The sequence below is a fragment of the Stegastes partitus genome, unplaced genomic scaffold (assembly GCF_000690725.1).
Source record: "Stegastes partitus isolate 25-593 unplaced genomic scaffold, Stegastes_partitus-1.0.2 Scaffold2558, whole genome shotgun sequence".
In the NCBI taxonomy this organism is placed as follows: Eukaryota; Metazoa; Chordata; class Actinopteri; family Pomacentridae; genus Stegastes; species Stegastes partitus.
Window position 1 is genome coordinate 9,961 of NW_007580289.1, and position 17,488 is coordinate 27,448.

Consider the following 17,488-nt stretch of genomic DNA (forward strand, 5'->3'; position numbering starts at 1 on the left):
TTGGCCAAGAGCTGCGCGGGGAGACCAGACTTCCTGCCTTGCGATGGACTCTCCATCTGCGCTACGCACAGCCACGGGAAGTGCTTCAAGCTGCACTGGTGCTGCCACTTGGGCTGGTGTCACTGTAAGTTAGTTTCCCGTGCTTATTTCATAGCTTATCTGTGTTCCCAGAAATCAATCTCAGTGCCACTGATAGAAAAAGAAAATAAGCAGGGTATTTGGTAGTCGTGTCCATGTTGTGGATGCAGAACTGTTACTGTACATCTGCTGTAAAAAGGACAAAAATATGGCAGATACTAACTCGATGTGGGTAAGTTTAGCTGATGAATATTAGATATAATGTGGCACAGAAGGGATTTTGGCATCAATATGACTCCTTTGACGCGCAAAGGGAACATTTACTGCCCGCGGAAAGTGCTGCTATTTCATGTTCTGAATAGATTTTAAAGTCTCCCCGCGTTTATTCCAATAATATCATATCAAACTACATCAAATGTAAGCTAGATTGGAGTAAAAACCCTCCAGCAGACGCCCTGGTATAAATAGTTTATGTCGTCTAAACAGTGGAGGCTGAAGAATTCATGAGCAGGGAAATGTCACATTGTGGTTTCAGTGTTTATCACTGTTCATCTGGTTTTGTTGGCTGTATCAGTGTGATGACACTGACATCACACACCCTGAATCATCACTTTCATTTCTGTTTTTAAAGGCTAAGTCTTGTGATGTTCTGTATTTTTATCCACAAGGCCAGAAAGCAACCATGAATTGATTCAACTGTTAAGTCTGATACAGCTTCGTGCTCTGTGCCACAAACCTCCACTGTTCAAACACAATCACATCTCTTCTTTATTACATGAACACTGGCACTGGTTTCTGCAAACACTCACCAGGGCAGAAAATGTGTATTAATAGAATCCAACAAAATTCACTCCTTTTTTCTCTCTCTTTTTTGTCAACTCTTTTATGAAATTACTGAACCTTTTTTTGTTATTTTTATAAAACCCAACTATGCCTTTGTGACCCATTTTGAAAGATTTCCATCTTCAGAAAGGAGGATCTGGGATGGGCTTGGGGCTGAGTGCTGCAGACAGGGAGGCAAAGCAGGGAAGTACTAGACTAACACATTTTTGGTTTAGTTTTTTTCATTGGATTTCTTGACAATCAGAGGGGGAAAAAAATGTAGTCTGACAGCAGGCTCATCCTTTAAAGGAGATTTTCTGTGTTGAGACCACAATGCTCATCGCATACTCGCATGTTATCACGCAATCAGTCAGATTCAGCTGCTGCTCCTCAGTCACAAGGCAAATGTTTGGTAATATTAAGTAAAGTCTGTAGTCTCATAGTAATTTTATTTACACTGAGAGTTAAATTGTCTGTGTTGGGAATGGAGTGCACGGCTGCAGCTCCACTCCAACGCGCACAATTTCCACTTTGAGAAGTGTCAGTGGCATTTTCAGCATCCTTGTGCCTCAGACACTTTTACCGCATTTGAACCCTTCTCGACCTGACACTTCGACACCATCGCGGAATTCCAATGGCTGCGCCTAAACCTGACAGGGTGTCCGTCTCTTTGCGCCGCCCTAATTTATCCCCATGCCAGGGCTGCCCTGAAAATCCTCAGATCAGTGTAAAACACAATCACCATCCACTCTGCACCAGTCACTCAGGGCTTATGGTGTGCAACTGCAGAAGTCACATTGTAATCTTTGCCGTGTAATCATTGGATTTAGATACCCGCCTCCATCCAGAATGAGCCAAGCGATTTGAAATATCAGATGTGGCAGAAAAATGATGAGTTCTTTCCAAGTGTTTATTACAAGCCACATCCGGCATTTATGATTCCACGCAAAGCCTCTTCAGTGTTACATCATTTGTAAACATTTAGACTTGCTCCTCCTTCCTGTTTGAAATATTCGGCACCTCTGCTGCAAAATGCCCTTTGTACGTATCCTTTAATTCAGGCTTGCTATTCCATAGTAGAAAGAACCAGCCACATCATAATGGAGCCTCTCACCTTCTCAGTTCTTTCCACTGCAATTCACAGGTTCCCCCTCGCAGGACAGTCATGCACCACAGTGAAAATAAACCCGCTTAGACTGCTGAATCAGGCAGAACCAGGGCACCCAGTGAGAAAAGTATACCAGCGTGCCTTTGCATGCAATGCCTGCCTGCCTGCCTGCTCGGCTCAGCCCGGCTCACGCTTCTTTCTAGTGATGCATAATAACGCCGGATGCAAAAGAGCGAAATGTTGTAACGCCCTTATCTCATCACGTTTTCATTTTGAATGTGCCTATGACTGTCGCCTGGAGTATAAACTTGTTCTGAAGCTGATAATTGTGCATTCACCACAGGGAGCCTTGCTAGACTGCCTTTTTAATTACATTTTTAATAGGTTCCCAGGAAAACAAATACAAAAGGTCAGTGTGTAGTAAGGCTTGGCTCAGCATTTAAATTCTCAAGCACAAATTATTTCCATTATCATACCTGTGGAGCGGTATGGGCTGATTACCTGTGACTTAATTCCTCGCTTCTCCTATTTCCTGTCTGCAATCTGAACGGCTCCATAATGTCGTCCTTTCGGTTTCAGTTCTCAAAGGAGGCAAATCATCTTTTCGCAGCTTACAGCCGGAAAATTATGTCGCCGCTTTGACGGCCTTCCAGTTTTTTCCACTTAGTTGTAGCTTTGTTGGAACCTCTGGCAGAGAAAATGGGAATAACTGGAATTGGATGTAGGTGGAGGCAGTGTTCCCAGCTGGTGACAACATCAGTCCAAGCCTCTCATTAGCAGTAATTAGCTGTGTTTAGTGTCACCGCCAATATGTCATGTCTGATGAGAGCTTTTGCTCACAGCAGCACTAGAACCACCTGGTCTGAATGTTTTGTTTTTTTTTTCCCTCTCACTTTATCCTCTACTAACTGATTACAATTACCAGGCAGAGCAATGAATTACTCATTAAGAAAGTCTAACAGAGTCTATAATGAGTCCTGAACAGTCTTGTCAGTCTGCTCGTACTCCGTCGGCACTAATTTTAAATGTTAGAACTTGTACTTCTCGTGTAGATACAAGAAAGTGGGATCTTTTGTGTCAGATGTCCTCAGCAGCCTCATCTGTCACACCACGCAGCTGTAGCTCGGATCTGTGTCTGAAGGGAAATATGGAAGTTTATTGGATATAAGCCCGCCCTATATTTATTGATTTGGTGACCAGTGCTGAATCATAAAAAAAAAAACAAAAAAAAAAAACCCCATCACCTATTATTAAAGGATCGATACATTGTCAGCACCGGCCCGAGGGGATGTTTTTGATTGATTGTTCGTGTTTGGGAACCACATCACTTCGATCACTTTAACTGCTGGTCTGGCGGTGATTGAAGCAGAGCGGCACCAGCACAGAAGTTCAGCAAGTTTGTTCTTTTGTTTGAATGGAAAGGTTTGGGTTTTCTCAAGTCTGTGTGAACACCACACCGCGTCCCCTGTTAGTGGTACTGTCATCTCCCCGCAGCTCTGAGAAGAAACGCTGTTTGAGTTGAGAACAAAGAGGAAGAGGAGAGACTGTAACTTTATGCTATACTCACTTGATCTGGCTAACTTAGACTGTTGAAGTATAACATTGACTTGGAGCTGAACTTTGAAAGACAAGTTTTTTATGGGAAAAAGTCACTTTTTTGAAAAACTATGACATCCATCCATCAGCTATGCCCACTTTATCCTGCATAGGGTCATTGAGGGCAGGAGTCTATCCCAGCAGACATTTAGCAAGAGGCAGCGTACACCCTGGACAGGCCGCCAGTCCACTGCAGGCTAACAGAGAGAGAGAGAGAAAACCATGCATGCTCACATTCCAACTTATAATCACCAGTTAACCCATAATGCATGTCTGAGGATTGTGGAGGGAAGCAGGAGCAGCTGGAAAAGCCCCTCGAAGGCACAAATAGTGTATGCAAACTCCACACAGAGAGGCTGACCAGCAGCAGGTTCAAACCCAGAACTTAATTGCTGTGAGGGGACAGTGTTAACCACTGTTAACCCTTTTCCACCGAGCTGCTTCCAGTGCTAGTTCGGAGCCAGAGCCTGACCAGTTCTTTGTGTTTGCACCGCATAAGCACCGGCTCCAGGTACTCAAAACTTGGCAAGCACCAACCCTTTGCTGGGCCAGAGCTAAGAACTGAGTACGTCAGGGGCTGGGGGCGGAGTTATCGCGACCACCGAGACCAATGGAAACACAGAATGGGACCCACAAGCGGTGATTTGTATCGTTTTCGCCAGGACATCCCTGGTTTGATCGCAGATGTATTGTAGTGAGTCCCAGGACACATGGAAGTTTTACACAAACTGTTGCGTGCTGAAATCCGGTACAGTTGTGTCCTACCAGTAGCACCACAGTGGTGGAAAACGGTACTTTTATAACTTCGGTGTACTGCGGTATTTACGCTTAGAAATGCAGTCTCTTCATGAAAAACATAGCGCACCTACATGAGTTGTTTATTCCACTCATAGAAAAGACTCATCTTGGACAAATCTGACATTAGAACGCCCTCGTTTACTCTTTTTAAAGTCATTTTTGGTCGCACACTGCAACCTGCAATATAGGGCGTTCGGGGAACATCGGTAAACTGTAGCGTCTATCGATAAGAAAATGTTCAGCAAGTCATACGTTTTGCCTGTGACAAGGTGGAAAGTGCAACCAAAGGAGAAAGTTGGTCGCACCAGAAAAACAAAGGTTAGTCTGGAGCCCTGTCGGGACTTTCCGAGCATTGTTCAGTAAACTACATATGCAGTGAAGTATGACATGTTTCTAACTTGACCCCTGGCCAATGGAAACGCAAACAAGTTCTCAGGTGGTACGAGATTTGAACCAACTAAGCACTGGCATCAGCAGTAAACTAGTACCCGGTTCTTCTTGGTGGAAAAGGGGCATGTCCCACCCAAACTATGATACAGTTCATCCAAATGAAACCCAAGTAACTTAAAGACACCCCGTTTTGTTTACCTTGTTACCATGCCTATATGTTGTGTTTTATATGCTAGAGCCACCATCGTGAGCAAAACAAGCAGTCAAAACCATGGCTGAGCGTTTCTACTTTGAAACTGCAGCGTACCAATGACAGGTTCAAAAACACAGATTCAGACATTCAGGGTTTCTTATGTAACAATCGGGAAGAACCAATCCTGTCAACTTGCAGGATGGGGTTTTCTGTATCATTATTCTTGTTCAGGATGACGTATTATTTAATGTTCAAATTCTAGCTCTGTAACTACACACGGAGATGAGTTTTGGCTGGTTTAATCAGGGACTTTAACTGTTGTTTTACTTCATTTGCTGTCGCATCTGTTGAAAAGGCAGCAGCAGATTTTATCCAGTCATTTGACATGTATGATGTACGATCCAGAATGCCTCCACACATTACTTCTCTAACATTTCAGTGTCATATTTATTCATTTTCTACCTTTCTTCCTGTTTTTTTCCCTCCCCTTTTTCTTCCAAGGAGAAAAACAAAGGGCCTTTTTAATTAACAGGACAGTTTGTCGAGTCACAGAAAGCACCGGTGACATAATGAAATTCACAATGGCTGAATTATATTCTTCGGTAATGCTGTTCACATTGGCTCAGTGTCATTCAGGGACACTTAGACAGAACAGAGACACCGTTAATGTTGTTAGTTACTCTGTGCTTTTCCATCTGTGACAAGTTAAAATGTGTGCTGTGGAGGAGGCTTAGTTTACTGATCAGCCGATGGAGCATCAATATATCACTGCTGAAGTACGAAGAATGGCCTGATAGGATCATTAGCTTGTTCGTGAGATCAATTCTTGGTCAGCGCTGACAGGAGGATTGAGTGCGATGAGCAGTTTATTGACGACCCTCTGTGCAGAGTCATCCCTGCAGGAGTCTACTGGGCGGGGTCGGACCGTCGTGGTGATTCAGCTCACCTTGTCCGGCTCCATTATAAAAGGTGGTGGCAGTCAGCAAGTCTCTCCCTCCTCTGGCTCCCACCTTGTCTGGGTTATAATTCCTTTGGGCTTAGGGTACTCCCATAATAACTTCCTGAAAATACAGCCTTTTTTTTTTAAAGTTACAACTGATGTCTGATCTCCCCTGCTTTGTCCAGCCTCAGATTGGGGGCTCTGCAAATGAGTCATGTTGGTAAAATGAGATTTAAGCTCTTTGGTAATTTAGCCTGACTTGCTTTGTGTAGCTGCTGCTCTTGTGGCAATGGACGTTTGTGTGGTTATATTTTGTGTTTGCAGAATTACTGCTGGAATTAAATTGAAATCGATGTACTTGTTAAAATATAAACTTGAGAAGTACCACTCAGGAAGTATTTTTTCTTCGGTAGGGAGAGCAATATTCTAGCTTTTTTGCCTTTTGTTTCTGTTTTAGGTTGAATTTGTTAGTGCTTTGGTATTTTGGTTTCTCCCATTAGGTTTGGTAGCAGGCTCTTGTAGTGAGCTTGTTGAAGCCAACTTGAGAGTTCCAAAAACCGCAGTTGCTCAAATGGCCACTTGAGGCTGGTTCCAAAAGAGTTCAAATCCCAATAGACCTCCATGTTAAAACATCCAGCTTTACAGCAGAAATAAACATGTTTACAGCCTGGTACATACAACTGTTTTGGTCTCTGTGCCTTTTACCTGTAATGACAGTTGTATGGGAGATGGGTTTTTATGGAATTCACCAATTGAAGTTGCATTAAGGTGAAGAGTTTCATATAGTTCAGATAAAATAAAATTAACTTTTTTGATTTGTCACTGGGAAATACAACAGCTAGAAGCAGATAAGGCATGGAATAAGCAGGGCAAGAATTACAAAAATACAATAAGGAAAAAAAAAATAGATATAATAAAGGTTTTCTGAAGAAAATGTACAAGGCATGGGGAATTTATATATGGATATGTACAGCTATGATATGATAAATTTGCATATGGATATCTACAGCTATGATATGCTAAATCTACATATGGATATGTACAGCGATGACATGATAAATCTACATGTTGATATGTACACGTGGCTTAACTATAGGCGTTGCTGATTTGAGTGACAAATGGGTGTCGTCCATGGCCAAGAAATGTTTGTTCAGCCCGCTTTAGCTCCACTAACAGACCACCTATTCGCTCATTTTTGTATTAGCTGGGAGTTAGAACAAGTCAGGAACTACCAAGAGGGCAGCTGGCTTCAAAACCGCTCTTCAGAACACCTATAGGCGATGTCAGGAAGGGTTCATTCATCTTTATATGCACTCTATGGAATCGCATTGTTGGTATTATAGGGGAAGGTTTTGACAAAGAAGAAGAAAAAGTTATGGAATAAAAAAGTGAACTTGACAGCTAAATCAGCGGAGTACTCTTTTAAAGCTTACCCTTTACCGGGCACAGGAATAACAGTCCAGAGGGGAACATTTTTCACTATGGTTACAGACTAAACAGGAGATTTTGAAGTGGCTGTAACTCAGGAGCAGCCTCTGCCTCCGGAGGCATGAAACAGGAAACAGGAAAGGAGTTTCACATGATGCTGGCTCAGGCCATCCTCCTCACTGAAACATGAAACTTACGTGGCTGCCCCCGCTGCAGCCCCTTTGTTGGACAGATTTAAACACAAAGACCCAGCGGATGTGTGAGCGAAGCGTATCCACAGGCGAAATGGGTGCAGCAGCTGTTATGAAGAATGATAGCAATCTGCTAAAATAATTGTTTGTGTTCACCGGGTTTTGCCAACATGCTGCTTTGAACTGCTATGTTGCATTTAGAATATCAGCCTGCACTTAAAGACTGCTGGCTTCAGCTCAAACGCTCAAAACATCAAACTGAGGGGGATGTTAATGACTCAGTTTCTACTGAAGCTTTGATATACACCAATATAAAATGACATTGTCAGTATGAGACGGCCGTGCTCATACATACATTCATACATTTGACTACATGTTGAGCCTGTCGTCACTGAACCAGCTGCAGTCTGTGGGGTGACAAAAGAGTTGAAATTTTCCATCGAGTGGAGTTGAAGCTCTGTAAAGGAGGGTGAGAGACTGATGGGCTGCATGCAGCATTTTCCACAGAGTGTATCTCCTGCATTAAACCAGACTGTGCAGCCCTCGGCCAGCCATGGGCCCAGGAGAGAGCATAGGAGGCATACAAGATGGAGACGAGTGGTAGCGGAGGGGTGCTCGCTTCCCTCCTCTAGAGACCAATATGTACTTTCCAGGGATGAGCTGCCGGCTCTCCCACTTACCAAATAACCTCTTGAACTCTTGTATTTCACCATAAACATCTCCTAAAAACGTCTTTTGGCTGTAGTTAATGTTATCCACCAGCTTGTTCCAGTTAAATAATTACTGAAATAATGTCAAGGTGCTATTTTAAATATTCTCTATACTGTTCTTTGGCTTTCCTCTGACAATTAACTGTAAAAGGGGGTCACCTCTAATGCTTTTAACTATAAAAATCCTGCAACCATAATTACAATTTTGTGATTAAAAGCAGTTATTTTCTTATTGCCTTATTTGCCTCCTTTAGTTAATGATCTCCTCCGTCTCCCAGAACGTCTTTCATCAGTCCCCAGTGAACTTGATGCTTTTAGTGGGATTTAATTGTAATGTGATGAAAGGCTTTCCAGTCGAGAAAGAGTCATTCTCCTTATTCAAAGCGCAACGTGTCCTGCGGCTGGTCAATTGAGGCTGCTGTCAGCAGAAAACATTGTGTGTGTGCAGAGAAGCTGCCAATGTTTGATTCCGAAGAACTGACTAAAACATCTGACATTTACTTTTGATGCTATTGTTGTTTTTCTATTCAGTCGATCTTCATTTGTAGCAGGACCAGAAATATCTTGTGACATCATGTTGTCTATGTTTGGCCGGTTGTCTCCAGCAGCGAGAAAATATACCCCGATACAACACAAAGGACAAATGATGCAACATGCGTCACCAGCAAATGCTTTTTTTCCCCCACAATTTTTATGGCGGATTTGTCTTTTAACCCTCACTATTGAAGGATAATACTGCAACTTTTTTCTTATTGCTAGCAAGTCCCGAAGAAAGAGCAAAAACAGCGAGGAATTAATCCTATTAACAAGTTTTGCTTGTGTAGACAAAGCCTGTTGTAGATTATTACTCCATTGTTCATTCCATTGTTGTCCAAAAACTATTAAACACATCAATAAACCGCAACGTTGCGCTGGGTGGCATGTTTCTTCATTACCGTGATCACTCGCTGTACACGCAGTCGCATATTGTTGGATTTGGTCTGTTTTACTGACAAAAAAAAAGAAAAATGTTGAATATTGCTCTGTCCCTAAACTATAAGTGAAAGACGGCTAAATCTCCTCAGCATGGGGAATTTTGCTAATTGTCCTTTCTTTGTGAGGACATCTGGTCTTTGTTAGTATGGAAATACAAACACACACGGGGGCAGGGAGAGCAAGTGCAGAGGCCGCCTAACAGCTGACATTGTCGTGCGAGGGCTTCGGCACCGGGCAACACAAGGGTAGAGTACAGCTCAATATCAATACAGCTGCTCGGATAGAGTTCCCCTGCTGCAAGGCGGTGTTGTTTTTCATCTATCAGTGAACTACAGTGGAAATCACGCACGTACCTTTGCTCATCTGTCTAGCTCTTCCTGTTTGTATCATTGAGTCCAATCACTGGTTAATACACATATAGACATTTACAGCAACCAACATTTTGATACAGGAGTTAATTTTTTCTTGCATCTTTGCACTAAATGTGTTTTTTAAAGGTGCAATATACACAATTTTGAACATGAATGTAGCAACAATATAGCAGCAAACAACGCTCTGGTACGTAAAGATAGAGTGGAGCCATGGTGTCCATCCATCCATCCATCATCTATACACCGCTTAATCCTCACTAGGGTCATGGGGGGCTGGAGTCTATCCCAGCTGACTCAGGGTGAAGACAGGGGACACCTGGACCTACACTTAGAGACAGACAACCAAGCACACTCACATTCACACCTACAGACAATTTGGAATCACCAATTAACCTCAACATGTTTCTGGACTGTGTGGGAGGAAGCCAGAGAACCCGGAGAGAACCCACGCTGCACGGGGAGAACATGCAAACTCCACGCAGAAAGATCCTGGGTGTCCTCACTGGGACGCGAACTGGCGACCATCTAGCTGCGAGGCAATGATCCTAACCACCGCCCCACCTTGCAGCCCAGTCATGGTGTCAGAAAATGAAATCAAATTTCCTCCGTGTTTCATAATCTGAGCACCTCTGTTCTATGTTTTAATGGCTACTTCAACCATTGTGTGTATTGAAACTGATGACCGTCCCTGCACTTATAAACAGACAGTGATCTTTCACACCACATTCAAATAGCAAAAGTGCAGTCCAGGGTTTAGACAGTGCCCTAAAAACACTAAGAAATCAAAAAACTAATTATTTTATTCATGTTATTTACCACATTTATGCACACTTGATTCATATGAGCTCAGTGCAAGCTGCTCTACTGCTGTTTTCCAGCTCATCTATGCTACTCTACCTGTCAGATTTCTCTCCGGTCTTTGTGTGTCAGTTTCCACACATCTGCTCCGGTCCATTCATTTCTTGACTCTTGTGTTCACATTCTATTTGATTGCAAACAAAACGTGAAGGGAGGGGCTAGGTGTGGCCGGTGTGTTGTTTTGGTCCAAGATGCTGGTTCTTGAGGGACGGTGGATTTGAATGTTGCACACAAAACCTTTAAATATTTTAAATCATTGCATTGTTCAGTCTATGTTGATGTTCTCTGGCGTGCAGCCTTCTATTTTTTTTTTACCCTCCTTCCAGTCCAGGTATTAGAAGACAGAAATGCTTTCCAGTAAGATTCTCTTCTCTTTCTTTTTTGCCAAACTACTGTAACTAACATCAGTTGCACGCATATGCACAGAAATATGTCTAACTAAGTGCAGACACCTTGCGAATTCACAGATGTTCTGTTTTCCTTTTGCATGGCTGCTGAAGACAACCAGTGCTGGTGTGGTGTCAGCTCCATATGTCTGCCTGCTTTGTTGTCCGACTGTGCATCTGTCTGTCCCCCAGTATTGCTCTTGGTATTTGAAACTCCAGATGGATGAATGCAATTAGATGTAATATGCTAAAAACTAAATGTCAACACATCGGCTTCTACCGCTTTAGCTCTCATTTGTTGCTGCTATCTTGTCTGCCTGAATGGGCTCATCTCTGTCTGAACATGGACCATTGAGTTTCTCTCATTAAACTGAGAACGGCTACTATTTCCCTCCTATTGTCAGCGTCGACACAAGCTCCCGTGTTTTATGGTGACAATATTCTAGTTTGCTGACGTAAAGCGTCAGTCACGGCCGCTTTCAATCGCCTCGCGTGGGTGGATGATGCAGTTTTGTGTCATTTAATAACGAATTGGTCAGATGAATTTCATTAGAGCTAATCTGTGATTGTGCAGTTGATCTGTTAAACTAAATACACTGATCAGCCCCAACATTGAACCTTGTTGTGCTGCCAAAACAGCTCTGAACTGTCGGGGGGCACGGACACGATACATCTGAGAGTGCCCTGTGGTGTCAGACACCAGGATGTTACCAACGGATCAGGCTTGTTCTGACACATTTAATGAATGCTCGATCAGATTAGGATCTGGGGAGTTTGGAGGGTGGGTCAGTGCCTTTGTCTTGTTTCTCAAGCTGTTCCTCTGGCGTTTTTGCAGTGTGGCAGGGCGCAATGTCCTGCTGCGGGAGGCTGTCAGGGACGTGCGAGGTGTTTGCTTGCTCTGCAGCAATGTTTAGGTGGGTGGTACGTGTCAAAGCAGCATCACCTGAATGCCAGGACCCAGGATTTCTCAGCAGAACATCGCATTGTACCGATGATCAGAGTTATTCACTTCACCTGTCAGTTGTTTTACTGTTGTGGCTGGTCATTGTATATTGTGTGCAGTTAAAAAAAAAAAAAAAGTGTTCAACATTACATACTCGCTTTGTCCATTCAGGAACACAAAGGAGAGTCACTTCCCTACTTTGAAGTAGTTTGATGTTGTCAGTGTAACCTGGGAAAAGATTGTGATTGAATGGATCCCCCAGCCAGTGAAACAAAAGACAAGGACACAGAGTGAGAGGAAGTGATGCGTAGGCCTGTCATCTTCTGTAGTTTCTCTCTGTCTCCCTCCTGGGAGCCAGTTAAACACACATCTGAGCTTCACTATTCAGGCAGCACAGCTCAGAGTTGGAGTCTGTGGGCTGCAAACAGTGAGTAACATTTGGGAGCATTTATTTTGTACTATCACCACCAGTGCATGAGTTGCCAAAAATGGGAGGCATCGCTCACACGAGAGGTGTTATGGCCACTTTCCAGAGCAAATTTACAACCTTTATCTTATCGAGAACTGATGTCACACTACAGATTACACCATTGTACCAGTAATGTTGATGTGAATCAGCACTATATCATCATTTCGGAGCAGCGGACATCGCCGCAGTGCCTTAATCGCGAACGTAATTTTATCGTGTTTGAAATGAGTCTTTCCTCCGCTTCGAATGGTCAGAAATGATGGCTGCCCTGCGCTGGATGGCCTTAAATTTAAACCATCTTTCAATCTGGCTGCAGCTCTACCTCAGATAGTGGCAGCAGCAAGAAAGGTATTTTTTGCCTTTGGCAGCACAAAAAGCTTTGTGATGTGAAAATTGCTACCGTCCCCAAGAAAGAACAGATGATTGGTTATCACACACACAAGATTCAAAAATTGTGTCCTTGACGAAGACTGACTAAAAACATGTGTTTATACACGTTTATATTATTACCATTATTACTGACATTTTACGGGAAGAGAGCATTTTAGTTGTATTAATGTGTAAATACCTAAACGTGCAGGTAGAACGGAAGAGTTCATGCAGGGACACAGGATAAGAACACGATTTGCAAGTTTCAGACTGAATGCATTCGCTGCTGCTGGGATTTCTGTGGTTTTTATTTATTTATTTCTGCACTTAGTCGTTTTTTCACACTGACATTTTATCACCTTTTATCTCAATACATTATAATAACATCAACATATTAGCAGATAGTGGTGTGTTCAAACATACAGCCGGCGCGGAGCAACATTAGCATTCATTAAAAGTCGTGTTTCTGTGTACCTGATGAATATAATAAGTGTAATGTTTTCTCTCCTTTTTAACCCTGTGTTTGCGTTCACCAGCTCCTGTGGAAATGATCGGAGTCATTAGCTGCTCACTCCACACCAGCTAACTTTGTCTGCTTGTTGTTTGGTGCTTGGCGGGTAGTCTAGTGGGTTTCAAGAGATTTGTATTTTTTTTTAACTGAGAACAACTGCCTACTGTCGACAGCTGCACATGAGAGTAAATCAGTAAACACTCTTTAGAGCTGAAGGGAACTCCAAGTACAGGGGAGGATTTTTCTTTTTTTTTTCTAGGATTGTCAATATTTGCATCAACTTTTCACCACACAAGTAAAATCACCGCTGCAATATTTAAAATAAATACTCTAATCTGACATGAAATAATGGTTTTCTGTATTTTTTTTTCCTTTTTCTCCACCTTTAGGTAAGTACGTTTACCAGCCCATGACCAATGTGTGCCAGCTGCCCAGCACCACCGTGCCACCCGTCGGCTCAGAGTGCAGCAGCACCATCGACCTGTCCGTCTCCCTGGCCGAGCGCTTCCTGAAGCTCGCCCCCTGCTTCCAGTCCCCGCCTCACCTGGAGTCGCCCAAGTACTGCGTCATCGCGGACCTGTTTGTGGACGACTACATTGTCAAACGCATCAACGGGAAGATGTGCTACGTGCAGCGCCCCCCGCCTCCCTTGCCGGAACCTCCTCGTCCTCCGACTCCTCCCCCGCCGGCTCCAGCTACGCCTCAGATGCCCCAAAATCCAAGTCAGCCTCGGCAGCCGGTCAAGCCGACGCCGCCGACCCAACACACGCCTGCTCCCGCGCAGCCGGTCCAGCAGGTGTACAGTGAACACAAACACCCCTCCCCTGTGGATAAGATAAAAGGCCCCAAAATGGACCACTGCTCCTCTCCGTCCAGCTCCGAGGACTCCGGCATCAACGCGTTGGGTCTGCACTACCTGGAGTCCTGCGAGGAGGAGAGCGAGGAGGAGGAGGACGACGAGTTGAGCACAGATGGAAACTCCAGCCCCGGCAGCCTCTGGGATCAGGACGACTGTTCTCTGCTCTCCCCCTCCAAGTCCATGATAGAGATCATCGAAAAGATCGAAACAACTGTGTAACTGACGTGCCGTCAACGTGGACGCCAATCTGTGACGGAAGATCTCCAGAGCAGAATCGTATTATTTAACAATAACACTAGAGGATTTATTTTACTGGACCAATAGGAAATAAACCCCCCTGTGACACTGCAGCAGGGCTTTGCCGGGTTGTTTTGAGTCAAATTTGTTTTCCTGCAGGTGGCCGGGGACTGTACGCCTACAGTCTGCCACAGCCTCTCCTCTGTCCACATCCTCTGCATGGAGTGAATTTCTAGAACTTATTAAAATAACGGAGGAAGCACAAGAATATCAAGTACATGCACAGTGGACCAAAAAGACCTCCTGTACATGGTTATACGGTGAAAAACCGAAAATACAAAAAAGAATCTAGAGTAGGTGCACTTCAGAGGAAAGAAAGAACAAAAAAAAAAAAAAGGGAGACTTTTTTCCTCTGAGATTTCTCTTTAGGTATATATTACTGGAGCTAAATTATGTATGAACAAAGGTGGTATAAGTATGTTTTCTGATGATAATGAGCAGTTAGGTAATTCTTAGTGTTCTGCAGTTGTCAATCTGTCAGACGTTAGTATAATTCAGCATTCAAGTGGCAAATGAGCATGCCATTCCTTGTTCTCTGGTCAGTGGCTCCACCCACACATATTAGTAATTCTGACACTTCAGCATAATAGCGACAAGGCCAGCTACCTCTCATGGGCCTAAAGCACATCAGCCTTTTAACCCATTAATTACCCAGCTCAGCGCTGCTAGGACACACCTGCTTTTACCACATTAATAAAAAAGGTTTCTGGCCCACAGTTTGTCTGCACTTTACTGACACCATCACAGGCGTTAGGTAAGTAAGTACGTAGGTCAGTGTTTGACAATCAAGGATTACACAGAAGCACATTCCTATACTGTACCTGCCAGCGAAGACCAAGGACGTACCTTCTAAAACCATTTTATCAGACATTTACATATTCTTCTGAGCCTGACCACCTCTTCTGGTCAGGCTGAACTGAGCTGCAGTGGTGTTCAGGGTTAATTGGGGCGTTAAGCAAAACATGACTTGGAGTGACCTCTATTAGCAGCCAAGAAATTAAACAGCATGGACGTGTCTCTGGCACGACGACAATGACAAAAGTAGGAGTGACGTTGTCACGCAAGAGACTAGTAAGACACATAACACAGAGGGAATATATCTAATTTATACATATAAACCTATATAATAATAATAAACCTGCATTGTTATTTGCTTTGGGGGCTAAAATATCTTTTCATGGCGACAGAAGGAGTCTGAGAAAGAAGTTCAGGGTAGCCTTTACTAGTATGTCACAGTTGTTTGTGCTTTGGGGCAAAAAAAAGTCACTTAATGCACCTTTCAAAAGGAGATTACAGTAAGCGATAGGATGCTGAATACGTGTTGTGATGTTGTGATTGACATGGTTTAATAAGAAATCAGACAGCCCCTTATTAGTAAGTGAATAAAATGAAGCTGGGCTGCGTCTTTTCTTTCTTTTTTTGTGTGTTATTTACTGGAGTTGTCAGTAAAAAAATCACACAATTTTTCACAATTATGTATTGCTGCAATGCTACAAACACTAGATGTAAAAAAAGAAAAGACAAAAAAAGGCATTTTGCATGACTGCATTGAATTACAAAGTCCCTCATGTCAAATTCCAATCCAACAACTCAGTGTGTTCAAACAGCCGACGAATCCTGAATCAGTTATTCAAATAAGGTGTTAAATTCAGGGACAGCCCTCGACATCACACTGAACACAGTCCCTCTTAATGCAGTTTAAAACATACATTATGTTCTTATTATTGTTATATTATTATTTTCATATGAATAAATCTTAATGAAACTCACTTTTTTTCTCTCTCTCGGTTTGTTTATTTAGGCCAGTGTGGACATTTTTAAGATTTAAATCTGGTTTGAAATGCACTCAAACGTCCTCCACATGACACACGGATGACTAATGCTCTCCAGAGCTGAGTTGGAATAGCAAAGTAAAGTGAGAGGTACACTTAAATTGAGTCACTACTTTAGCCGTGGATGTCTCCTCCGAAATGTCTGGAGGAATGTTCTCGGTTTTTGTGTTTCCCACCTTTGCGACCTTCACTGCACTCGCACGGAAGACGTGTTTTAAAGAGATAAAATCAAACAAAAGCGAGGAGGTTGCGATGGAAGAGCGGAAGACTGGATGCAATAAAAAGATGAACCTGCGCCTTAGTTTTATATAAGATATAAAGTACTGACTCAAGTCCCTCCACCTCCGACACCTGAGCTTCCTCTGACTGATCCACAGCAGCCAGAGGTAAAGCCCTGCCATGTCCTCTGGGCCTCCTCCCAGACTGTCTTCTCCACACTTTGTCTAGCAGCTGATTTTATGAGAGCCCATGCAAGTGCCTTTCTCACCTTGACTGCAAGTTGAGATTGATTTCTCCACGCTTCTCTTTTCCCCTTGCATTGTCTCTATCGATTCTTTGTACTCCGCTAGTGCAGAGAGAAAACCAAGGCCGGGATGAAATGCTAATCAGTTTATATAAATGTACATTCACTATCCTGCTCGGCGATGAAGAGGAGGAGTGTGCAACTGAATGCTGGAGAGCAGGCGGCATAGAGTGGGAGAAGAAGAGGAGAAAGAGAAGAAGAAGAAGAAGGAAAAAAAAAATGGGAGAGAATGCGTGGAGGGAGTGCAGCGACAGGCGGAGGAGAGGAAGCTCAATTAAAAGGATGATGATGCAAGCACATGTAAAGTCTTAGGACCAACTCGGCGTGTGCAGACGCGCCGTGGTGTGTAGTTCAACATTTTTGAAATAATTTTTCAAACGCTGCAGACAGATTTCATGAAGAGATCGCCGCTACTGTTAATCCCTCGCAGCAAAGTCATTCAATTGGCAGGCACCTTGAGCGGTGAGAGCCCGAGCAGGAAGACACGCACCAAATCAAAAAATGCCCTTGTTCAAGGACTGCTTCACAGGCAGGGTTGGCACAGCTCGAGTCGCACAAGCTGTGGAGATGTTGTCAGCTCGACTTTTTTCAATTTGATCCGCGCACCAACGCGTTACTTTCCAAAGGAGGTTCCCTTTTTAATTTCATACAGCTGCTCTTTTCTCTCCGGGGGAACCAGACAAAATGAGCAGAAAAACCCCAAAGCTCAAAGGAGATGTTAAGGTACAAAATGGAAACATGGAGTATTAGCAGGGTCTTACCTGAATAAGAAGAGAAGAATTAGAAAGATTTAAATACATGTTCTCTGAAGGGGAACAGGCAGGAATTTCCTCAAAATATT

General features: G+C 43.4%; 1 protein-coding gene across 1 annotated transcript in view; it reads left to right on the forward strand.

Moving 5' to 3' along the window:
- The window catches only part of LOC103375343 (UPF0524 protein C3orf70 homolog A), a 25,699-nt gene extending 9,638 nt beyond the window's left edge, over positions 1-16,061 (forward strand). Inside the window, exons 5-6 of the mRNA XM_008305594.1 lie at positions 2-124; positions 13,526-16,061. Of these exons, the coding sequence (XP_008303816.1) occupies positions 2-124; positions 13,526-14,214 (812 nt within the window). The 3' untranslated portion in view covers positions 14,215-16,061. The remainder of the gene's footprint in view (position 1; positions 125-13,525) is intronic.
- Positions 16,062-17,488: the final 1,427 nt, after the last annotated feature.